Source organism: Heterocephalus glaber, unplaced genomic scaffold, assembly GCF_053883595.1.
Source record: "Heterocephalus glaber isolate CG9 unplaced genomic scaffold, H.glaber_assembly_v1.0 deba00000347, whole genome shotgun sequence".
In the NCBI taxonomy this organism is placed as follows: domain Eukaryota; kingdom Metazoa; phylum Chordata; class Mammalia; order Rodentia; family Bathyergidae; genus Heterocephalus; species Heterocephalus glaber.
In genome coordinates this window covers 42,417,617-42,443,036 of record NW_028258143.1, presented here as the reverse complement: position 1 = coordinate 42,443,036, position 25,420 = coordinate 42,417,617, and the positions used below count along the sequence as shown (strand labels likewise).

The 25,420-nt window shown below is 34.4% G+C and overlaps 1 protein-coding gene across 4 annotated transcripts in view; it reads left to right on the top strand.

Annotated features, from left to right (window-relative positions):
* The window catches only part of Ifih1 (interferon induced with helicase C domain 1), a 54,896-nt gene extending 38,982 nt beyond the window's left edge, over positions 1–15,914 (top strand). The window contains exons 6-17 of one of the 4 annotated variants that reach the window (XM_004835854.4): positions 1,833–2,043; positions 3,092–3,309; positions 4,416–4,532; positions 6,150–6,273; positions 6,769–7,047; positions 7,613–7,872; positions 10,129–10,278; positions 11,826–11,987; positions 14,155–14,345; positions 15,233–15,323; positions 15,423–15,529; positions 15,773–15,914. In XM_004835854.4, the coding sequence (XP_004835911.1) occupies positions 1,833–2,043; positions 3,092–3,309; positions 4,416–4,532; positions 6,150–6,273; positions 6,769–7,047; positions 7,613–7,872; positions 10,129–10,278; positions 11,826–11,987; positions 14,155–14,345; positions 15,233–15,323; positions 15,423–15,529; positions 15,773–15,848 (1,986 nt within the window). In that variant the 3' untranslated portion in view covers positions 15,849–15,914. Of the gene's footprint in view, positions 1–1,832; positions 2,044–3,091; positions 3,310–4,415; positions 4,533–6,149; positions 6,274–6,768; positions 7,048–7,612; positions 7,873–10,128; positions 10,279–11,825; positions 11,988–14,154; positions 14,346–15,232; positions 15,324–15,422 lie in introns of all 4 variants that reach the window. The other 3 variants (XR_015446677.1, XM_004835855.4, XM_021265571.2) reach the window with 3 other exon arrangements.
* Positions 15,915–25,420: the final 9,506 nt, after the last annotated feature.

Sequence of the window (25,420 nt, the reverse complement as noted above, 5' to 3'; positions counted from 1 at the left end):
AGCTTCTATTTCATTTAATTTTCACAACTGTCTGATAAGTAAACTTCATATTATTTTTAATGGGAAAATGAAGATGCCTGAAATGATCTGGACCTTGTCTGAGTCACCCACAAGCAAGTTACTGGAGTGACTCTTTTCAGAGCTTTCTTCCTCCTGGAGAATGCTATCTTTTCCCTCAAATTGATTTCTCACTCTGTTTCTCAGAGTTGCTTTTTATTTTATTTTTTTTTACCCCCTTCTCAGATCACTCCTTATGTCTTACACTTACACAGTGGAAACTGTACTTGTAGAAAAATCAATCAGGAGTGGCTTTGTGGAAAAGAGTGAGAAGCTGTAGCACTCTAATTTTAAAGCCTGAAGGATCATATGGGAGCTTCATTAAAGTGAATGTTTCAAGGCTCCACCCTCAGAGTTAGCTCCTAGCTTCAGTAGTTCTTGACTGGACCTCCAGCATCTGCATTTTCCAAATCTCTTAAGTGATTTTGTGGCAGGTAAACCAGAAAGACTGTGCTTTGAAAAACACATTAAATGACAGTTTTTTCTCATTGTTTTTTCCACCTTATTGTAGTGTTTTTTCACTCATTAACCTTGATTATTGATCTTAAGTCCACTGTACCCCCTTGGAATTTATAGATTCCATATTACCTCTTTCTTCACTGTCCTTCCCTCCACATCTATTCTTGAAAACCTCTGTCAACCCTACTGAATAACAATGCAAAGCGATGTTCTCAAGATGAAGCCATCCTCACCCAGGGGGATTATGCAACCTTTCTTTAACACACAAATGAGGCTCAACTGCAAGTAAAGAGATGAAGAAGAGATACTCTACAGACTACTGGCAAGATACCCATTGATTACATTGTCTAGTAACCACATTAAGAGAAACATAATGTGAATCTGTTGAGGTTTGCCCTTGAAATTCTTCCTGCCAACTCTGTTTGCCATACAGTGCACCTCTGGGCTTTCATTGTGTAAACCCTATTGGGATCAGACTCTTCAGATGGCCTGGCTCAGCTCTCCCCTAATCCAGGAGGTATTCTGGATTGGTACTAAAGGCGTAGCATTGAGGTGTCAATCCAGGCACTCCAGCAGACATTGCAGTATACAGAGTCAGCTGATGAAAAGCTTCCAGTTCTTTGTCCAATTGATTTACTATTTTGTTTTTGCTCAGCCACCAAAGCTATTGCAGCTGCCATTCCTTCACTTCCCATCCATTCTCCTAGTCAATGCCTTCCCTCTTCACTCCTGGTTCCCAGCCTTTCCAATCCTTTAGGCATGTTGCCTTTGGATTGATCCCAAAACAAATGACAGGCTAAGTCACCTCTACAATACAACTCATAAGGATCCTGTGAACTGTTACATAAATTTAAAATATACTGTTTGATGTTCACAGCGTAGCCCTGCTCTATAAATTAAAAATATATTCCATATCTAACATGAGTTTCAACTTAACTCTTGACTGAAGCATGGTTTACCAGAGTTGATTCTTCCTCTTTCTTATCACTATGTATGTTTTTCTCTGAGAGAATTATTACATTTTCTTATAACAAGGTGTTTAGTTTTTTTTAGTCTTGATATATGTGCTCAGCTAGACTGAGTTACTCTAAGGTAACAAACATGTCTTAAACACTTCTGTGTTCCAAGTACAACGTTCACCCCAAACAAACATGCAATAAATGGCTACTGATGAATACAAGGGATGGTGAATAGTTTATTACTTCCATTTAACTGATAATGTAAACATTTCTTTTAATGTTTCACAGATAGAGGGATTTTGACCAATACTCTTTTTTGCTCTGACTTTGCTTTCTCATTTTCTTCTCATTTTTAAGGTGATGTTAGTTGAACAGCTCTTCCACAAAGAATTCAAACCATATTTGAAGAAATGGTATCATATTACTGGATTAAGTGGTGATATTCAACTGAAAATATCATTTCCAGAAGTTGTCAGATCCTATGATGTTATTATCAGTACAGCTCAAATCCTTGAAAACTCCCTGTTAAATTCAGAAAGTGGAGAAGATGCTGGTGTCCAGCTGTCAGGTTGGCTGAAATGCTTATTTTTAGCAAAAAAAAAAAAAAACTAACAATATTATTGTCAGTAATGGTAGCTGTATCAGTTTAATCATTTTTAAATGGTGATAAAAAATTAAACTTGGTTTAGATTGTCTTCCATTCCTTAAGGTTTCAGTGACGCTCTCTACTTCCTGGGAGAAACAAGCAAACAAAAAAGAAAGTCAGGCATAATGGCACATGCCTGTAATCCCAGAACTCTGGGAGGCTGAAGCAGGAGAATCCCAAGGTCCAGCCCAGTGTGGGCAACTCAGTGACTTAGCAAAACTTTGTGTTAAAAAAAAAAAAAGGCTGGTAATGTACCTCAGTGGAAAGGCTCTGGATTCAATCCCCAATACTACACACACACACACACACACAAATCAACTAGATCTCTTTGTTCTGCAAAAGAATACCATTGTTAAATCAAGTACTCATTGGACTCTTCATTTACTTCTGAAATATCTTCCAAATATTTTTATTTGCTAGTGGATCATGTTAGAACTGCCATTTTCTCCACAGAGGAAAAATACAATGCTTTCTTTTTTCTGTGGGACAGGTTAAGAAGGTAGGAGAAAGACAAGGAAAGAGAAAAATAAGTATAATAATTAAATGCAATATTAATACAAGATAAAATTATTATTCTTTAAGTAATGCAGTTTTCATTTGATATATTCAAAATAAAATTCACCAACCCCAAATTAAATATTTTATTAAAGAACAAAAATCCTGGGTAATTTTTGGAATAAGCAGAGTGTGAATTTCACTCCTTAATACATTTTAGCCCTATGCATTTTCTGGATATCATGTATTAAACAGGGATAATATCCAACAGGGACACTGTCATGCTTAGTATACATGAACTTGATATGTACAGGTGCCTTATATAGTTAGATTACTTCCTGTAGACTGAAGGAGGGTTGTGCCAGTAGTTTAGCCAAGAAAACTTCTCCAAGGCAGTTCAATTCATTAGCTTAAGATACTTCTGTCATTGTAGCTTGCTGTATGCAAAAATAAGTGATTCAATTTTTCTTTCAAGATTTTTCCCTCATTATCATTGATGAATGTCATCACACCAACAAAGAAGCTGTCTATAACAACATCATGAGGCGTTACATGAAACAGAAGTTGAAAAACAAGAGACTCCAGAAAGAAAACAAACCAGTGATTCCCCTGCCTCAGATATTAGGACTAACAGCTTCACCTGGTGTTGGAGGGGCCACAACGCAAGCCAAAGCTGAAGAACACATTTTAAAAGTAAGTCATTAGCAAGTTATTGTGGCATGCACCTGTATTCCCAGCACTCTGGGAGACTGAGGCAGGATGATCACAAGGGTATCCTAACTTGGGCAGCTCAGTGAGTCAGGGAGCCCTGTCTCAAAAAGGGAGGAGGGGGGAGAGAAGAGAGATGAAGAAAGAAAGGAAGGAAAGAAGGAAGGAAGGGAGGGAGGGAGGGAGAGAGAGAGAGAGAGAAAGACAGAAGGGAAGGAAAAGGAAGGAAGGACGAAAGGAAGGAAGCAAGAAAAGAGAAAGAAAGAAAGAAAGAAAGAAAGAAAGAAAGAAAGAAAGAAAGAAAGAAAGAAAGAAAGAAAAAGACAGAAGGGAAGGAAGGAAGGAAGGAAGGAAGGAAATATGTAAAAAGAACTGGGGACGTAGCTCGGGGTAAAAGCCCTAGGTTCAATACTCAGTACAGGGAGAAAAGTCATCAACATGTGCTACTGTTGATCTCAAGTATTACATGAATCGTTGTAGCCCCAAAATATGTTGTCATCATTTGAATTTTTAGGTCCCTTTCATTGAATTCAGTAAAAATTACTAGCATAAAAAACATTCAGAAGGGTAATTATTAGCTCCAAAATGTAATATATTACTAGGATTAAGGATTAACTCTAATTTGCAATCTACAAGGGCTAAAGCTGCTTCCATCTTTGTCCTATCTTCTTTACGTGTGGAAAAGGCTGGTAATATGACCCATGGATGTCAAGATGACCCTTAATATCCCTATGTAATATGATTAGCTCACAGCCATTCTCTGTCAATCTTTATAAATTGCTTTTATATCTCATTCTCAGCTGCAAAATAGAAATTAAGGAATGAAAAGTAAAATACTTCTTTTCTGGAATTTCCCACAAACTGGATTTAGAAACTCTTTTTGACTATATCAGGATAAATATTGATTAATCAGATCCACAGTAAAGCAATACTAAAATGTTTTATTTAGCAAGTAACATTACATATTAATTACATGAAATTTTATACATTTATGCCAAAATGTACATACTACATATTTCTTACACCAAAATCTATACTGAATCAATTATAAGGAAATAGTATTTCCATATTTTAAAATGTCTCTTTTCCAGATTTGTGCCAATCTTGATGCATTTGCCATTAAAACAGTCAAAGAATATTATGATCAACTCAAAGACCAAATAAAGGAGCCATGCAAGAAGTTTGTGATTGCAGATGACACTAGAGAAGTATGTGTTTAATATTTTCTGTCTACTTGATTGGCAATGCCACATTCAGTTGAAGGATAGCAAGGCTAATTTGTATTGTCCACCTAAATAATACTATTTAAAAAGTTTTGCAGATAAGCTATGGTTTTATATGAGTACTTTTCAAAATTGATATTAGGTAGCAAGGCAATACTGTTGTCTCCATCCTTCTTTTAATTTTCTTGTTTGTTTGAAAAGTAGCTCAGTAATTCATTACGTACGAGCTTGGAGGAGTTAGGTAAGGAAAGGCTGTATAGATAAACTGGAGGGATTATGACAGTTGATGTTATCCTCTTTTTTGCTTTCTGAATGAATTCCAGAATTAATTTTCTGACATACCACAGATCCATTTTGTTGCTACTAGATTACAGTTGGCAATTTTAATGGAAATCTTGCCTAATTTGCATACTCGCATATTACTTTCTTAGGAAAGAACTGCCATAATAAAGAAATGAAATTTTATTAGTGCTTTCTGATGAATATTTTTACTGATTAGAAAAATCAACTGAGAGTCAATTTTGACATGATGGCCAGTGGGTTATGTCACTAATTTCTTCTGTGAAATGGAAAAAGCATGATAAATTTTAGCTGTCTTTAATTAATAACAACTTTAACATCTTTTAAAATCTACCTTATAAGGATATTGGGATTAAGTGATGTATGTAGAGTAGATAATACTATGCTTAGAAATATAATAGGTATTAAACCAATATTAGTTACCAACTTTCATATATTTTTTTAATTATGAAAAAGAGTACTGAGTTGTATTTTATTCACTTTCAGTCTTTTATTATTCATCTAGATTTTTTTGATAAATTTAAAATCATATTTCTGCTTGGAATCATTAAAAATATTTCTGGAGATATTTTTAGAAAGAATTTTCCATCTTTTTAACTTAAACATTTGAAGCACTTTTCATGGAACTGTAACACCCACAGAGAAAAGTACAAATTCACCTAAGTAAACAGATTTCTGAATTTTCATAAATTGCACAGGCATACACAAACAGAATCCAGACCAAAAGATTGCCAGTTCACTCATTTCCCCTTCCAGGATGCCCTAAAAGAACTACTATAATATCCTGATTTCTAACTATCAGTGAGTTTTAACTAATTTTTTTTTTTTTAGGTTTTTTTTTTTAGTTTTAACTAATTTTGAATGTTGTATAAATGTAATCGCACAACACACATTCTTTCTTATCTGGCTTTTTCAAACTACCTGATCCTTTTATTTTGGTAGAAATAATACTGAAACCAGTTCTTCAAAGAGGAATGTTTCTTAACTTAGCTTGTAGACTTTCTAATTAACTATGACATTAATTCAATAGGTGTTTTTAAATTAGATTTTACATTTAAGGTTTATAATATTCATTTACTTTTATAAAACCTTTAAATTGGAAATTCCATCAGAAGTGCATGTTAGTGTGGGTATGGCTTGGCGAAGTAAATGTTTTGTGTAAAGAAGTGATCAGATTGTCCTGTTACTTTATCTAAACAAATATTCTGTATCAAAATTATTATTGTATGTAAATCATTTTAACCTATATGTTATTCATTAACTATATAAATAGGTAAGAATAAGTGTTTAATTTATTTTTAGGATCTGTTTAAAGAGAAACTGCTAGAAATAATGTCAAGCATTCAAGCTTACTGCCAACTGGGTCCGATGTCAGATTTTGGAACTCAAAATTATGAGCAATGGGCCATTCAAATGGAAAAAAAAGGTAATTCGGGTTTTGATCAAAACAGTTTATCCCATGTTTATGGCAAAATTTCAGGTATCACATATTCACAACCAAACTGAAAGAAAGTAGAATATCAAATAAAATTTCTGTGTTTTATATAGGACATGCATAAACATGTTCTAATTCCTTATCTGAAGAAAGATGTCCCAGTCCATCCAGTTCTCTCTTTCACTTATTGTATATTTAAAATATTAGCTAAATATTAACAGCTAAGTCTCCAAAGGCATACTCCACTGATATGCTTTGCATGACATTCCTCCATAGAGCCAGTATATATTCTTACTGATGCATTGCTCAAACAGTAAGTCTAGGAGTCAGAAAACCTGGCCCCTTTTAGAATTCATGCTGCACTTTGAGTCTTAACATGATCATTTCAAAACCAGGGTGAATCCAGTTTTGGAGTAATAATATATTGTCCACAATTGCAGAATTTGTATGCTCAGTATTTCACTTACACATTGTATTCTTTCCTAGCTGCTAGAGAAGGAAATCGAAAAGTCCGTGTCTGTGCAGAACACTTGAGGAAGTATAATGAAGCCCTACAAATTAATGACACAATCCGAATGATTGATGCATATAATCACCTTGAAACTTTCTATCATGATGAGAATGTGAAGAAGTTGGCAGTTCTGGAAGATGACAGTGATGAGAGTGCTAGTGATGATGATTGTGATGGTGATGGAGATGAAGATGCTTTAAAGAGACCGGTGAAACAAGATATGACAGATAGATTTCTCATGACTTTATTTTTTGGTAAGATCAAAAGTAACATATTAGGTAGTCTCATGCATTTAACTGTTTAACATGAACCTACTACTTCCTATAAGCCTTCCCCAAAGCTTGCTTAAAAATTCATTTTGAAAGAAATCCCTTCAGGTTGTGGCTGTTTCTAATTGATATGATCAGATTACTAGTTGTATGATCATAATCAATCTTTTGATAATCTAGTTTTGTCATCAAGACAAATAAATATATTAATTAGAATAGCCTAGTTATTAGATATAACACAAAATCAAGTACAGATGACTCATAACTCAGTGTACCATTACATAAAATCTTCCAGTTGAAGGCCAGGGATGTAGCTCAGCAGCACAGTGCCTACCTGGCAAGCATGAGGCCCTGAGTTTGATTCCCAGTACCAACAAAGAAAAAAAATTTTCAATTGATTTATTTGTCTATTTTATTATTTATAATAATTTTAAATAGTTTTTTAAATTTGAAAATAAAAACTGTATGTGTTTGTGATGTACAACATGATGTTTTGATATATATATCCATATATATAATTAACATTAAGAATGATAATTCTTTCTTAAAGAAAACAAAAAAATGTTGAAAAAACTGGCTGATAACCCAGAGCATGAAAATGAAAAGCTGACCAAATTAAGAAATACTATATTGGAACAATATACAAAAACTGAGAAACCAGCACATGGAATAATTTTTACAAAAACCCGACAAAGTGCATATGCCCTTTCCCAGTGGATTACTGAAAATGGAAAATTTGCAGAAGTAGGAGTCAAAGCCCATCATCTGATTGGAGCTGGACACAGCAGCGAGTTCAAGCCTATGACACAGGTATAAATGTCACTTCGCACTTCTTTTCTTATGTTTATTTTCACTCTTACAAAATCCTTTGTAATGTTTTTCATCAGTTCTCACATCAGCCACAAGTATATTTACAGATTAAAACACGTGTTCTGGAGTAAAGTTTAATAGCAACCTAATCTATGGTATTTAATAATTCAAACATTGTCTTAGAAGTCAATTTTTTTGTGGACTTGGAGGAACTTTCTAAGTTTTTTTTGCAAAAATGACTGACACTTAAAAACAATGTAGAGAAATGATTACAATATGAAATCAGGTGAAAAAAATCAAACTTTCATGAAAATATGTGCTTTATAATTAGAATTGTCCAAAAATATACTTGCATAACTCTAAACCTGTAAGAGAACTTATAAAATGACGATATTTGATGTGTCAGAGATTTGGAGTTTTGGGAGGTTTTCTGTTTCTTTTTAATTTTTTAATTTTAATTTCCTTTCATTCCAATGTACTACTTATTGTGTGCACAGTAAAAAAAAAAAAACCTTGGGAGAGAAAAATGACAATTTGCATGGGTAAATCACTGTCTTACTAGAGTAAGACTGTGCTCTTCTGAAGGCTAAAGTCATATTGACCCTGAGTCTTGCTGGACAATGGGATACGTAAGTTAGGTCATGGTTATCTCATTCAGAGAGCAGTGGAGCAAAGTAAATCCATTTAATTTGTGTTTAGAAAAAAAGTTCAGGAAATTGTTCACTGTAACTCTGAATACACCCCATGCATGCAATTATATTAGAGCTCCAAAATTTAGTGCCAGAGAAAACACTGTTTTCCTTGGGTAACAAGTTTGTTTTCTCCTAGTGGATGAGAATTGGTTTACTTTGTCTTTTTTTACCCTTGTGTCCAAGGAGCTTGGAGGCAAAACTGCAGTGTAGTCTCATGACCTCTGTGTTAATCCTTACATTAATCCATCTATACTCTTCTACTTTGAGTCCTATTTTTTGTTTCTATTATATTTATTAGCTTTAGTGTTATCACTTTTATTGTGAGTAGGCTTAGCTCCAATTTGAAGAGAGGTGAGGTGCAAATGAAAAGCCTATTTTTAAGTTATTTATTTCTCTTTATTCACTTCCAACCTGAGAACTACATGCCAAAATACAGAACAAATTGTCTTCCTCACTTCCAGCATCCCCACCTTGCAAACTGGAGGAGGCTTACACATAAGGAGGGAGTTCGATATCTACTTGCTGTGATTGGAAGATCTGACACTGTGTCTGAAACTTCATTATTAACGTTGTTCCTTTGAATTAAGGCACAGACATCTTCTGCTAAAATCCAAGAATGTGTTTAGTTTTTATCAGTGGATGTGAGGGCTTAGGGAGAAATTATCAAAGACTCTAGAGGAGCCTTTACAGGGTTCTTCAGTAGTCAGGAGTCAAATGAAAACTCTTGATGTCTCTAAAAAGAAAGAGAAGGGGATGGGAGAACACATGGTTGGCTCCAGAAGGTTTGTCCTGTTTAATGTATATAGATAGAAAAGATAATGTGAATATGCTCACCTATTCTTTCCATGCAAGGGCCAGAGGCATATTTTAATATATTTATATTAACTTTCAAGTTTTATTTCACTTAAAAATACTTGTTGTAATTATGTCTTTAATAACCTATTCTTCCATTTTTATTTATATTATCCCTTTGAATAGATCATATATTTATCTTGATCAATTAATAAGATACAAGGCATAACTTCCACTCTCCTCCCTGGAGGCAGCCAATGTGGTCTTTCAGGAATATTTTATGCATTTTTTGCCCGAATAATCCTTCAAATACCAGAATGCAGCATGCAGTATCATTTTCTCTGTAACTCAAAACTTAACCTATAAAACTGTCACTGCATTTTATTCTCAGAATATTAAAATTTTGAAGTTAAAGTAGTGAAAAGAATAGCCTATTTTAGCTTCTCATTACTGTATCCTCTTCTCAGCCAATAGCGTCTCATCTTTTCTTCCTCCCAAACTACCATCAATTTATTTCTTCAGTATAAATGATGGTCTTTCCACCTCCAGGCTGGAGGATGGAAATATTTTTGTTATTGTGTGGTAATCCCAGATTGTAAATCAAATGTTGTCTCGCCATCATGTTCAATGCCAAAAACCAGATGGCAGCAAATCCATGTATGATCTAATCTTTTGATTTACACTGACCAGTTGCAATTTATTATTTCTTCTAATTAGAAGCTTTGAGTGTGTTTAGCATCACAAAATTTAATTTATTAAAATGTTTTCACAGAATGAACAAAAAGAAGTCATTAGTAAATTTCGCACTGGGAAAATAAATCTGCTTATCGCTACCACAGTGGCAGAAGAGGGTCTGGATATCAAAGAATGTAATATTATTATCCGTTATGGTCTTGTCACTAATGAAATAGCCATGGTGCAGGTACGTTCAGATCCTTCTTTCTAATATGTTGATTTTTATTTTTGTATGTCTATATTAATTGTTTTATCTTAATAAAATGTCACAAAACTTCTTTCTTTCTTTCTTTCCTTTTTTTTTTGGTAACACTGGAGATTGAACCTGGAGCCTTCTTAATCAGCTACATCCATAGCCCTTTAAATTTTTTTATTTCAAGACAGTGTCTCACTAAGTTGCCCAGGCTGGCCTTGAACTTGCTATCTGCCTGCCTCAGCCTCTCACAGTGCTGGAATTAAAGGCATACACCTAGAGTTGCAGGTATACTCAGCTTAAAAGTGCAATCTTAAGGAATCGTGCAGTACTGCCATTTATATTGCTGTTATTTAATTCATATGAAAGCCATATATGTATTTTTTTCAACAACAACTCTTTGGTTGTTATTTCTGTGTCCTGAGATTTTTCAAGACTGTGACAGTGGCCCTATTTGTAAAAATCAAAAGAGGCCATCTCATTCCTAGGATGTTTATGAGTCCCTAGTGAGACCAGGAGTCTTAACTACACTATCCAAAGATGTCTGACAAAGTAACACACCCAAATCTTAGGGAGCCCTGCTATTTCTGTATTTCTGTATTCTTTTAACTTTTCTATATGTTTGAAATTATTTATGATGAAAGATTGAGCAGGGAAGGCTTATAAGTGAAGTAACTAAATAAGAGAACAAGATACCCAAGTTTTCATTCAAATTTTATGTTATCTCTTGTCCACCTGTATTGACAGTACTACAGTTGTATTTAATGAGTTATGTACAGGAGTTATGGTGTTATTCTTCCAATAACATTAACTAAGGATTCTTGTTAATAATTAAAACCGTATCCTTAATTGGAATGCATATCATAGAAGACTAAGATAACCAGGGAACCACTGAATTAGGAAGTAATTTTATTTCAAGAGTTGACTTGTTAATCAGAGGTTTGCCACTCCGAATTCATTTTTCCTTGAGGATATTACAGCTGATAGTTCAGCTCCTGAGCCAGGCCAGAAAAGTTTGCAGTGCTCAAAATGCACCTGAACATTGGTTTTTAAGGAGGCTGTAGAAATTTGTTTCTGAACTGAGTATGGTTCCATGGGAAGAGGGGCCCAAAATCTAATGTAATATGCCAGGAACAGATTTACATTCTCATCAGCCCAGAAGCAAGGATCAAGGATGCTCATTCTCCTTCTTCATCCCTCCTTCCAGGTGGGAGGCCCCAGCCCAAATCACTGCTCATGGTTTGCATGGCTTGACAGGTTTTCTCTGGGAACAAAAAGGCTGAGAGGGTAATATTGGTATCGAGGACTTTGAAGGTTGGTGTGGAGACCTGACCATCATCACTCTAGAATATTTTCTGTATATTAAAGCACATGTTTTTATGTTTCAGAGAGCTGACTTCCAAAGCATGTATACAAATGAATTTTACTAGGAATAGAAATCATTCAAAGTCTGGGATGCTGAGCAATGCATATCAATCATTCCAGGCCTGAAGCAAGGAAGGCATAGCCTTTCATGTGTTTGATTTTTTTCATGTTCTCAGGCCCGTGGTCGAGCCAGAGCTGAAGAGAGTACCTATGTCCTGGTTGCCCACAGCGGTTCGGGAGTTGTTGAACGTGAGACAGTTAATGATTTTCGAGAGAAGATGATGTATAAAGCTATTCACCATGTTCAGAATATGAATCCAGAGGAGTATGTTAAGAAGGTATTGTTTTTGGCCACCTCTTAATTTAGTTTTCATTTTAAAATGACTTCAATGTTATTACCATTGATATCTCTGTGGCTATTCTCCAGTCAGAAATTATACTGAATTATAAATTGCAATGTGATAAGTTGTGTTTAATCCATATTCACACACAAAGAATTAAGATCTGCAGTGGGTGGGGAATTGTCAGGAAGTCTTTGCTTATTCCAGTGAAAATAACCATAAACTTTGATAATATAAATTTGGGCTTCTCTTGACCCAAAAACACTAGCTCAACTTACCCATTCAATCTAATTCAGTAATTTTTGTTCACTCTTTTCTGTCATACAGCACATTTGTTTTTATTCCAGAAATATCTATAAAATGCCTACTGTGTGCAAGGGAATGTTCTAGGAACCAAGAGCATGGTAATAAACAATAGAGATAAGGCCCTTACTACAAGTATGAACCTCATGTGGTTTGGAGAAAAGAAACAACAAATAAAAATCTGGATAGCAACATATATATCATATAAAGATAAGTCTAGAGAATCAGAATATAATAAAACAAGTCACCAAATGGCTATTTAGATTGGGTGCTTGAGGAAGGCCTCTGAGAAGAAGTAACATTGAGGTTGGATCTGAATGATTTTAATATGTCATCTAGCTGCATCTCAATTTACTAACAGAGTTATTTGAATTGTGTGAAGGAATACTGAAAGAATGTATTCTACAATATTTCAGGAAATCCTTCATATGACTGAATTAAAGACTGTAACTACTATAATAGCAAACAATCCATTTAGAAGAAAATTCACACCCTTGCATATGGGTGTGAATGTTAGTTTCTTAACATTGGAATTGGATCTACCCTAAATAGAGTCTCAGGAAAGGGCTGCTTTCAAATTGGTGTGCAATGCTTTAATCAATTCCAAGGTTTCCTGGCCAGGTTTCTACACAAACTTATATTTTAAAACCCTTTTAAATATAAAACAAACCAAACATTTTGGAGTATCAAACTTGTTTCATTAAATAATGCCACTAAAAAGTTGCTGACTCATATTTAATGTCCTAAGAGCATGAATCAAGTAGGTATTTATTAAAGTTGATGTTTCAAGACTAGTTATTTCAGGTAAACTCCAGGAAAATCTCTGGAGTTTATGAGTCAAATTGTCCCAGACAATTTTTAAAACAAAATATTGCATTCATTAGCTTTCCCTTACTATTATGATATACCTGAGGTAGGCCACTTTATAAAGAAAGGAGATTTATTTTGGCTCATGAGTCTGGAAGTATGGGTCCAAACAGTATGGGAAGGTCTTAGTGAGGGCCCTCACAAGCTGGATCGCATTATGGCAGGAATACATGTGTATGTCTTTGTCTATGTCTGTGTCTGTGTGGTAGCTTTACTAAGTTCACCAGAACTCAGCCATGGGGACTCCATCTCAATGATCCAAACTCCTTCAGTCACTTCCCAAAGGTCCCACTTCTAAACACCCTGGTCAAATTAAGTTTCACATTCTTAATACTATTAACATAAGACTGGGAATTATACACCTGCACAAATTTGGGGTGACAAACCATATTCAAGTTACAGTGGACACAGTCCTTTCAGGAACTCCAAGCTAGACTACTTGTTTAGTTCTCCTTTGGCTAAGAGATGCCCTGTCCTAAGATTGCACTATTTGGATAAGCTTAGCAGGGATGTGGATGAAGTGGGGCACATGCTACCACCAGTCTGTCTGCTCAAAGACTAGCAAAACTGTTACCAAATCACAAATGCTGGGAAAGTGGCTCCATTCTTCTGAATTGAGAATCTTGTAAAACATGATGTTCGTGTGACCACTAATAAATGGTAAAAGTTGCCACATAAGATGAAACTTATTTTCCATTCATATACAAATTTTAAATAACTGGAAGCTTCTTAAAACCAAGTCAGACTTCTAGGAGCAAGTTAAACATTTTCCCTGGCATTAACCCGACAACTCTTATACATTTTTGCATTTTACGTGGACTTAGGATATACAGAAGAATTTTTCTGGCGTCATTGGCTCATTATTTTTATGACCTAGACCACTAACTAAATGTATATTTTTGCAAATGGATATATTTCAAAAAAATTCCAGGAGAGCTATTTCAATAAAATTATAAAATAAACCAAAACCTTGAATATTCCCTTCTCTGTGCAGATTTTGGAATTACAGATGCAAAGCATAATGGAACAGAAAATGAAAATCAAGAGAAATATTGCAAAGCATTTCAAGGGCAATCCATCATCCATAACTTTTCTCTGCAAAAATTGTCATGTGGTAGCCTGCTCAGGGGAAGATATTCATGTAATTGAGAGGATGCATCATGTAAATATGACAAAAGAATTAAAGTGAGTCCATGAAGACCCATTTTTAAAGTTTTCCTAATAGCAACGAAACACCATATTGTTGTGAATATGAGATTTTTGATATGAAATTTTGAATACGAAATTGTGAAAATGAGATTTTTGTTCAGAACTTCCCTTTTTAGACACCTCCCTCAACTATATTCCCATTTCAAATGCTTGGGTTTTTTCTATTTATTTAATTTTTAATTTTTTAACTTTTATTAGTTCATGTTTGCAGTATGTAATGATTACATTCATTGTGGGGAACTGAAACATGTACATAGCACATCTTAGTTCTTTTTTCTCCCCTTCCCTCCACCCCTCCTTTTATTTTGCCAGCATCAGGATTATTTATCTTATAAGACCTTTTAAAGTTAATTTTCACATATAAGATTAAAAACTAGACTAATACAACAAAAAACAAAACGTGTAAGACAGTTGTACTAAGTCAATTTATACTTTTATATACATTGTCAGTGCTGGATTACAATTACTTTTTTCTATTTTATCTCTTTATTTATATATTAAGTTTGTTTTTAAAATAATCTGTTCTGGGCAGGAAGAGAGAGATGTAAAACCCAAAACCCATTTTGATCCACAGAATTTGTGGATGTTTTTGTTTGTTCTCAAATTTTTGAACAACCAAAGTCAATTCAGAATAACCAACATTCTTGAAAGAAGCCACAAAAGGCAACACAACACTTGAGAGGATGTATAGAAAGAAGACATCAATTTCAATTTCCACAATGATCATGGGAAGCAAGAGGGAGAGAAAGAAGGGGTGTGGAATGCTATAGGCATATGGATGAGCATCAGGTGCAACACAGATCCATGGGCTGCATGTTGATATTTTGCCTATTCTTACTGATGATTCTTCCTTATAATTTTAGGCAACTCTATATTGTGAGAGAAAACAAAGCACTGCAAAATAAGTTTGCTGACTATCAAACAAATGGAGAGATCATCTGCAAATGTGGCCAAGTGAGTAAATTTCAATGGGCTCAATTTTACTTTGAACAAAAGAAATATTTAATTGAATATACATTTAATTTTCCTCTCACTCTCTGGTTTGTTTTCCAGGCTTGGGGAACAATGATGGTGCACAAAGGCTTAGATTTTCCCTGTCTCAAAATAAGGAACTTTGTAGTGGTTTTCAAAGATAACTCAACCAAGAAGCAATACAAAAAGTGGGTTGAATTACCTATCACATTTCCTGAACTTGACTACTCAGAATATTATGACTTTAGTGATGAAGATTAGCATCTGATTCAAGATTCTCTTGGAATATTTTCGATTTAACATTTAATATTATCTTGAGAAATATTTTCATTATACTAAAGAACTGATATGAAAATTAATAAACTTTACATTGAACACTTTAAAGGAACATAATAATTTTGTTTTTAATTATCCCTCTTATTGACTGGCAGAGAGAAAAATGTATCAAAAATATTCATCAGTGTGGAGGATTACAGTACTGTGGAAAGAAAACTGAAGTATAAATGAGATTTCAAGATGCCAATGTCATTCTGTCACTTATTTTCAAAATAAAATTAGGCAACTCAGACAGTCGTCTTTGTGAACCAGTCTCCTTATTGGTAGAACATTTACAATGTTGTCCTCTTTTGTTTTTATTAGGTTTTTTTTGTTGTATAACAAATTGCCACAAATTTAGTGGCCTAAAACAGCACTCATTTATCACAGCATGTGTTCTATTCGTCAGAAGTCTAGGCAAGGTTCTGTGCTCAGAGTCCCACAAGGCTGAAATCAAGGTGTCAGCCAGACTGTGTTCTCATCTGGAGCCACTGAGGGAAGAATTCACTTCTAAGTTTTTTGAAATTATTGCCAGAAGTTGTTTCCTTGCAGATGTCTGACTGAGATTCCTATTTTCTTGCTTAATGTGCACTGGGAATTGCTGTCAGCTCTTAGGAAAGCCTTTAATATGTAACCTTCTCAAGGTCCCCTCCCAGCATAGACATTTGTTTCTTTCCAGGCAGCAGGAAAAACTCTCAAGTTTGCTAAGATGGAATATTTTATATAACTTAACTGTAATAACAGGAGAAACTATCTTGTCATATCCGTAGACCCTGCAAAAACTCAAGGCAAGGGGGATTGTTCAAGGTATCAGACCAGTGGTTAGGAATCCTGGGGGCCATTTTAGAATTCTGACACCATACCACTTGTCCAATTGTTCCCATCAGTGATACTTATATGTATCCAAAGAAACACACTTTAGTAAACGTGAAGCGCCATAAAAACACAGTGTTATTGAGAACCAGCACAAAGTAGTTTAGGGCTTATTTCCTCACTCTCCATAAACAACACCATGCTGGAATACTACCTAACAGCAAAGTGGTGATTAAATTCATACTACATTGCCTGTGAGATTTCCTGTGTCTGTGGAGAGAGGAGCTCATCTGCTTATCCCAAGTTCTCAGAAGATTTTTCAAGGAGGAAACACTGGGTACTACTAGACAATAAGAAGAAAATGGCTCCCTCTGACTATCCTTGGTTCCTGGCAATAGAAGAATCTCTGTGAGTGCTGACACTTTCAGTGTTTCTGAATGAAGAGCTATCATTTGGAGATGGATACAGGGCCAATGCTGTCATTTGGAGATGGATACAGGGAACACTACAGGACATTCTCCCGGTGGAAAAGCAGCCTCTTTTATCAGGAAAATGCCACAGTATTGAGAAAGAAACCATATTTGACCATTTTAACTGATACTTGCCAAATCTCACAGATGCCTTGCTCCACAGAAACACTTACCTTCTGTGACCAAGAAGAAGTAAAATCTTGGAGGAAAATAATTATTCTGTAACTCTTATTGATTAATTGAATTCAATATCATAGTAGTTTTGGATTTTTTTCTTGACCTTAGCAAAGATAAATATTACCCAATCAGAGCTCTTCGCAATAAAGAGGGCAAAAGATAATTGTGGTTTTCTTAAAATACTTTTTTTAAACCCCAGCTGATTCCATTTAAAATATTGCTGCCTTCTAGAATGTTTTGGAAAACATGCAAGAAACCAAATGCATGAAATAGCTAAATGTACTACTGTAACATATGTGGACTGTTTTTGAGGTATCAACAAATATCAGGTTTTTCATCTATGTTTTCTGTGAACTTTTTTCAATAAAAAGTGTTGTTTCTACTTTAAGTTATAAAATGTATGTTTCAAATAGTATAAAACCTAACTTGCGATAGTACCTTAAAACTTGAACTAAGATTTGTATACTTACTTTAGAAACATATAATTATTGTAGCATCCCCATTGATTGTTGCTAAGCCATTTAATAGTTATGATATTTTAGTGTCACTCTCAGAATGTGCTCATGACAAGTAGACATCAGCTGGGAGTTAGAATGTCTCAGCTTAAATTCCCATAAGACTTAATTATTGAGTGACTTTGAGCAACCTTATCTCACAGAGCCTGTGTTTCCTTTCCTGAAAAATGAGAAGTTGGATTAAATTATATCCAAGCTATAATATCCTCACAATATATGCTTCTGGCACCCTGCCTGCTTTTAAGCCTTGTCCAATGACTTGTGGTAATATCAGCTCTGGGCTAAATACCAAATGCATATTCTCCACACTTAAATGTAGCTCATGCCTGTTCAAGGGTTCTACAGAGATCTCACAGAGCAGGTAGATACACTGGCTAAAGCCATGTCCCAGTGCAGGTTGAAAAGGCCCAAAAATGTCAGGAAATTTTACAACAAATATTTCTAAATCATTGAAAGACCTTGTGAGTATAAAATGTGAAGCACAAATTCCCAAAAAGTTTATGATCTTTTCAGACTAACTGAAATTAAAATACAGCAGCTTAAAGTTTGAATGTAAGACATTGAGGCAACACAAAGATGAATAAGATATAGTTTCCCAAAGGATATAGTGCATGTCACAAGTAATTATTAAAAGTGTAATTTGCCATAAGAGTGATGAATATTTTCTTCTATGCAATTTAATATTTTCCATAGCACAGTGTTATACCTTGGAGAAAATAGTTTCAGGTATTGTTTACAATGTCGTTGAACATGAAGCCAAGGAGGGTTTAGGGTTTCTCTTTGCCATTGATGCTTTTAAAATAGAAGAAACTCCACCGATTCATCTGTTGATGGGTTTCTAGATTGTTTCCGTAATTTAGCTATTATGAATTGTGGAGGCGTAAACACAGGTATGCATGTATCACTATAGTATTTAACTCTTTTGGGAAGACACCCAGAAGAGATATAACTGGTCAAACGGTGTTTCTATTTTTAGTTTTTTGAAGAATTTTCATACTGATTTCCATGGTGGTTATACTAGTCATATTCCCAGCAACAACATACAGCATTTGTAGTTTTTTGTGTTTTTGATAAGAGCCATTTTGACTAGAATAAGATGGAATTTCAGAGTTGTTTTGATCTGAATTTTCCTAATGGCTAAACAGGCTGAAAATTTTTTTCATTTGTTTATTGACCATTTGTACTTCTTTTGAGAAATGTCTATTAGTTTCATTTGCTCACTTTTTGATTAGGTTGTTTTTTTTGGGGGGGGGTCTAAATTTTTTTAGTTCTTTATATATTCTAGATTTTAGCCCTTTATCAGAAGAGTAGCTGGCGAATTTTTCCCCTTCCCACAGGTTGTCTCTTCACTATATTAATTATTTCTTTTGCCGTGAAGAAGCTTTATAATTTAACACAATCCCATTTGTGGATACTCAGTATTATTTCTTGTGCTATTAAAGATATGCTTAGCTAGTCTTTGCCTATGCCTATAACTTTGAGTGTTTTTCTTATTTTTATCTTGCAGCAGTTTCAGTGTTTCTGTTTTTATAGCTAGATCCTCGATCCATTTTATTTATTTTTATTATGGTACAGAATGAGAGAGATGGGTCTAGTTACTGGAAATGGATCAAATGTAGAGTTAAATTTTGGAAGCCAAAAAAGATATTATTATTTTGTCATGAAAAGATTTTTTAAGTGCCAAAAAAAGTTGTAAGTAACTCAAATACACTTAGGTGATACTGGGGAAGAGCAAAAGACAGTAAGTAAACAAAACATAAGCATTGTTCAATATCAAAGTAAATTGCTTATTGGGTATCTTTGATGTTTTCTTCAAAATGCTCTTGCTACAATCTTTTCTGGTCATCTTAACCCTTGGCTCAGGTATATGCCTTCGCACATGGTTAGGAGTCATTCTTTGCCACTTTTTGAGCAGATACCTTTATGATCTTCAAAGATAAAAAATAAACAAACAAACAAAAAACCACAGATGCGACTTCAAAGCATCTATTACAGTTCACATTTCTAGAACTGGACTGGAGAGAAGTAAGGAAAGTATTTCTCACTCATTCTGAGCATAATGAAATACTGCTTCCCAAATCTGGTAAACAATTATGTGAGTCATAAAAATAAAACAAAAAGTATTTTATTTTCTTCTAAGCTTCATAAAGAACTTGAAGCAACTATAAACTGTTTATTTCTCTTTAATTAGTCTTACTAGGTATATGACTTTATATCTTTGTCGTTATACATAGAGTGTCCAGTGACAGAAAGTTGGGTTTGTATCCTTGCTAGCTTTATAACTTGGAAAGTCACTTAATCTCTCTGAAATCAAGGGAATTAATACAAACCTTGAGGGGCTGTCATGAAAATGTGGGTGCTGCATGAAACATAAATAGCAATTGGCACTTAGCAGGAATTAAGTATGAACATAAAAGCAGGAGTTGATGGGAAGAGCAGCAACAGTTATAGTAGCCACAAATGTGGGGATAGCATAACAGTAATGGTAAATTTTAGACATATGTTTAATGTTTAAATAGACCATGTACCAAATTGGAGTCCCCTACATCAACATTCAGCTTAGAGGACTCATCCCAAGAGCTAAATAGTAACTGTAATAAAACAATGGTTATAAATATGCTATTCAGTGTATCTTGGGAAAAGATTTAATGTCCAGATCTTCTATGGGCATAACAGAAAGATGATCAATATAAACATAAATATCAATGCATTCATTAAATGGCTATGACTTAACTAGGCCCACTATGTAGAGACAACTTTAATTAGATGCTATTTTCATCTGCAAGAAGGTATAGTAGTACTGATTTTTGACTCAGAAACTTTGAAAGAGAGAGCAACAGAGAAAGAGAAAGAGGGAGGTGGAAGAGGATGATGAGAAGGAGGGATCAACTGGGTTGTCAACATTAGTTTTGGTCCAACACAAATGATGATTGTGTTTTATTTGTCTCTGAATCTTTTTTTTCCCAGATTCTGGGTTATAAAATATGAAATACACATGGATAGCATTGCAGATATTTCTTATAATTTTTAGAAAATTTTCATTACAAGTCCCTTTTTATGTGAAATTAATTATTCCATAACATCATTTGAAGATGAACTGTGAATAGAGGTAAGCCTCACTTTTTATTTGATAATTCTGAAATCCAAGTAAAGCTCAGATCTTAGGTAGGGTCATGCGAATAAGATGGTTTGTAAGAATATATAGTTAAACTATATAGTTTTTATGATATACATGAGCCATTACTTTAGTTGAATATATTTGATGAATTGTTTCAGTTTTCTTACATACTAATCTCAAAAATAGACATAACTTTGACACCTATGAAGACAAATTTAGGTGATTATTCACTTACACATATAATAATAAGTTAAAGATAAGCACCTTTTAAACTTAAGTATCTTTTTCAAATCCTGATGTTTCTAATGAGCTTATTATCTTACAATATTTAAACAAAATGAATGGATGGTTCAATGTCTAGTTCTTTCATTTTAAGGACCCTAATAGACCATAAAAATTATTTTATAATTCATCAAGCTAAGATTTTCATAATACTAAAATGTCCAAAAGAATTTAGTGTTATCTTTACTCATTTGTTCATGTAAGATTAATAAGAATATAGTTCTATACTAAGGTTTATAATACTAAATGTACCCTTTTATAAGAATTTGACGATGGTTTGTATTTTTATGATTCTTGTTTACACAGTTCATGCTAAGTAACCTGTGAGTTCAAAATTACAACTAAATATAGTGTTCACAGGATAATTTGATAAGTGGATCCTCAAACTTTAACATTTTTTGTTTAATTACACCACATAGTTTTCTATTGAAAGCCACAATCTCCTGAGGTAAAATCAGTTAAAATTCTAGACTTTGTAATAATTAATTAGTTCAGTGTTTTATTCTTATCACTCATTCATTTTTAGATAAAATGCAAAACTCAAATAATAACAATAAATATTTTAAAATGTTGCACATCATGTAAAGTGTTATGTCTCATGCAGAAGAGGAAAAACAAAGGAAACGAAAGCAGAACAGGAATAAATAGAAACTAAATGAAATATAAGCAATAAAATAAAAATATTCACATTAAAAGATAGAAAAAATGTGAAAAGAATAATGAAAAAATTTAACTGATGGAGGTAAATAGTCCTGGTGGTTTATCCCTTTATCCATTCAGCAAATGTATTTAAAGAATTAAATATACTTAAGAAATTCCTACTTATGGAATGTATACTAGGTGGAGAATAGTGAACAAAATAAGAATCTTGCCCATATGGGTTTTAGAATTTGTTTGTGGAGATTAGTCAAACTCTTAATTATCAATAATATATAGAAGACATTGATAAATACAATGAGAGAAGTAGAGACTACTTTCAATAGAAATAGAAGAAAGATCACATTGTGTTTTGTCTAAAAGATTCTCAAAGTTATTTTTGTTATTATCCCCTTTGGGAAAGGATATTGTGTCAAATATCAAGGATGGATATTGTGTAGGTGATAAGAGAAGAGCAGAACATGTGAAAACCCATTAATGACAATTTATCATTAAATATTGTTATGTTTTGGAAGAGCAAAAATGTTCTGAGTACATTCAGAATAAAGTCTTCTTGTTTAAAAAGTATAATTGGAGATATTTTTGTCAATATCAGCAATGTGTAGATAAAAAATGTTTGTTATAAGGGCCGGGGATTTACCTCAGTGGCACTGTGCCTGCCTCACAACCGCAAGATCGTGAGTTCAATCCCTGGTACCAAAAACAAAAAAAATTTGTTATAAAAGATATTACTAATTATGTAGTAGCCAAACTAATATTAATAAGATTCAATCCTTCTGCATGTGGTTAGGAAGGAAATGAGTTCATGAAAGAGGATGTTACAGAGGGGCCAATATTCTCTGAATGGAGCTAGAGGTAGGAGGAAAACTGTGAGATGCCTATGTCATGATCACATCCATCCTGTTAAAAAGATAACCTGAGAACCACCCTATTGCCCCAAAATCTAGACAAAGCCTTCAGCAGAAGAGTCATCTTCTGGCCCAGATAAGGTCATTACCCCATAACTATTCTGAGGAAAAGAATGCTCAGAAAATCAGTTTGCTCTGGAACCAGGGTGACAGATGGAGTGATGGGTAGTTTAGGCAATGTACATGTTTGTTCATAGTGCTTAACAGTTAGCATCCAGTAATACTGTCTTAGTCACTTTCTCTTCACTGGGACACAATACCTGACACCCACAACTTAAAGAGGTTTCTTTTGGCCCATTTTTCAGTCCATAGTTAGCTGACTCTAAGGCAAGAAGTACATCATGGAAGGGACTGGCAGAGGAAAGCTACTCATGACAGAAAGAAGAGAGAGAAGGGAGGAGCCATGAGGAGGGATACATCCTTTCAGGTCACACTGCCACTGATTAGCCTCTTCTGATCAGGCCCCACTTGCTAACAGCAAGTCAGCTATAACGCCCACATTGTCTAGTCCTCTTTTTAAAGCCCTGCCTATGAGCACATGAGGCCTTTGGGGGAGGTTCTAAATATAAATCATACAAATACTGTACTTGAAAATGTTTTTAATATGCTTTATAATCAGTGCTTAATTTGGTTGAACTGTGTGGCTGGACCAGGACAAAGTGATCTATAGCAAGATAGTCTAGTAAGTATTCTTCAACAGAGAGTGATGGGGGATAACAAAATGGATGTAGATAATCCTCAAAGATCATTACAAAAAGAGGAGAGCAATAGAGAATTTTGACAGGAGTTCCAAAGTTTCAAGCCCTTTTGCAGACTGAGAAATAAGTCAAGAAACAAAGAGGGATGATACAAAAAAGAGAACAGAAGTATAACTGTTGATCAGATGCCTGGAGAGATAGAAGAGAATGAACCAAGGCAACAGCTCCTTAGACACCTCCTCAGGTAGTTTTGTGTAGAGTTCTCAAGTGAGACAAGTGCTATGAATAGTTTTCCTTGGTGTCCTAAAAGGGCACATTCCAGCAAGTTTCAGTGAATCCCCAGAACAAGTATTTTTTCTACATTAGAAGTAGAAATGATCCATGATTGCCTTCCCCAATAAGGTTGGATCCCAGCCTTGGGTGTTGTATCTCAGCTTTAAGGGCAGTGGCTCTTTCATATATCTGATATTTCTATAGCTTTTCAAGTTCCTTTTACTTATTGTCAGTGGTCTGTTATTCCAATTCTATTATAGTAGAAGATAATTTATATTAAACTTCAAATTACTATGTAGTTTTGCCCTCCAGATTAGATTCAGACTGGTACAAACAATAAAAAATAGGAGAATTAATTTATGAGAAGTTACAATTGCAAAACACACAATTACTATCATGTGAAAGCGTTATGTCACAAGAAATGACTCAAACACATCTGACCAATTCTCTAACCAAACAATTTAGGAAGAGGACACAATATATTTTGTCACTAGATAATTTCGTTTTCTGGATCCTAACAGTTTTGTAAATCATGTATTTAACCTGTACATACCAGCAAGCAGTTGATATGTATTACCTGAGACTTGTTTTCTAGACATGTGATGCATTTTCACTTTTGGTTTCCAATGTGTTTATTCATTGTATCTCATCTATTCATCACTTCATTGTTCTATGTTCTATTTCACATATCCATTCTCTAGAGGGTCTCTTCATTATTCCTTCATTTAGATATTACACAGGAAAATAAAACATGGCATGATAGAAAAGATAAAGATTAAGAAAGGACTCTGAATGGAGGTGACATTTTAGGGGCTGATCTGAAAAACCAGAAAACGACTGTCTTAAAGTGTTGAGGAAGGAGCCTCCCCAGATGAAAACAACAGCATAAGCTGAGTTCCAAGTGAGGAAAATTGGGTCTTTTCAAGGAACTGAGAAAAGGCTAAAGTAGTTGAAGTGCAATGAGCAGGAACAACCTACAGTAAGATTTGTAAAAAGGGCAGGTACATCTCCTACAATCTGTAAAATGTGGGTAATAATACCTCCCTCAGTTTTTAGAGTGCAGTTTTAATGAGTTAATATGGATAAAACACTTAGAACAGCAGCCTGTTTTAGTCAATATTCAATAAATGTTTATTTCTAGCTGCCGTGAAATGGATCGTTGAAAGAATTAAATGAGAAAACCTGTGTATATCAGAGAAAAAAGAATGCCTTATGACTTGCTGAAAATCTGGAACTGATATCCAAGTGTGTTTTTCTATTAGGATGAGGCCTATTTATGGCTACATTGGAAATGAGTCAGAGAGATAGATCAAGTGTTTTGCATAGAACAAGATTAGTTAGAAGAAGCTAGAGAGGAGGGGAGAAAATGTTGATGAAGAAGCCGAAGTCCCAGAAACAAGGCAGGAGACTGCAGCCCAAGTAAAAGAGATGACTAGTGGAAATTCTACCATCATTGTCTCAAAACACCAGTAAATCTGCTACTTACTTACTTGAGTTGGTGTTATCTGGCATTAGCAGTCAGGGCTGTCTGGCAGGGCAATGTGGAAATGATGAGAGAAATTGCACACACAAGGAAAAGTGATACAGAGAATTCTGAATAACAAATGTTGAACACATTTCACAGTGACTGGCATAGAGAAAGTATTCGATAAATATTAATTTCCTCTTCTTACTTGAGGTGTAAAATGTAATCTCTGACCTTGGGGAGTTAACAAGTTGGTTGGGAGTTCAATAATTATAGGCATGAAAGTATGTGGAAAAAAGATAAGCATAGCATAACATAGTGTATAAATTAGAGATGAGTTCAGAAAAGCTTGGCTATTTGAAGAAAGCTTGGGAATTAGAGTGAACAA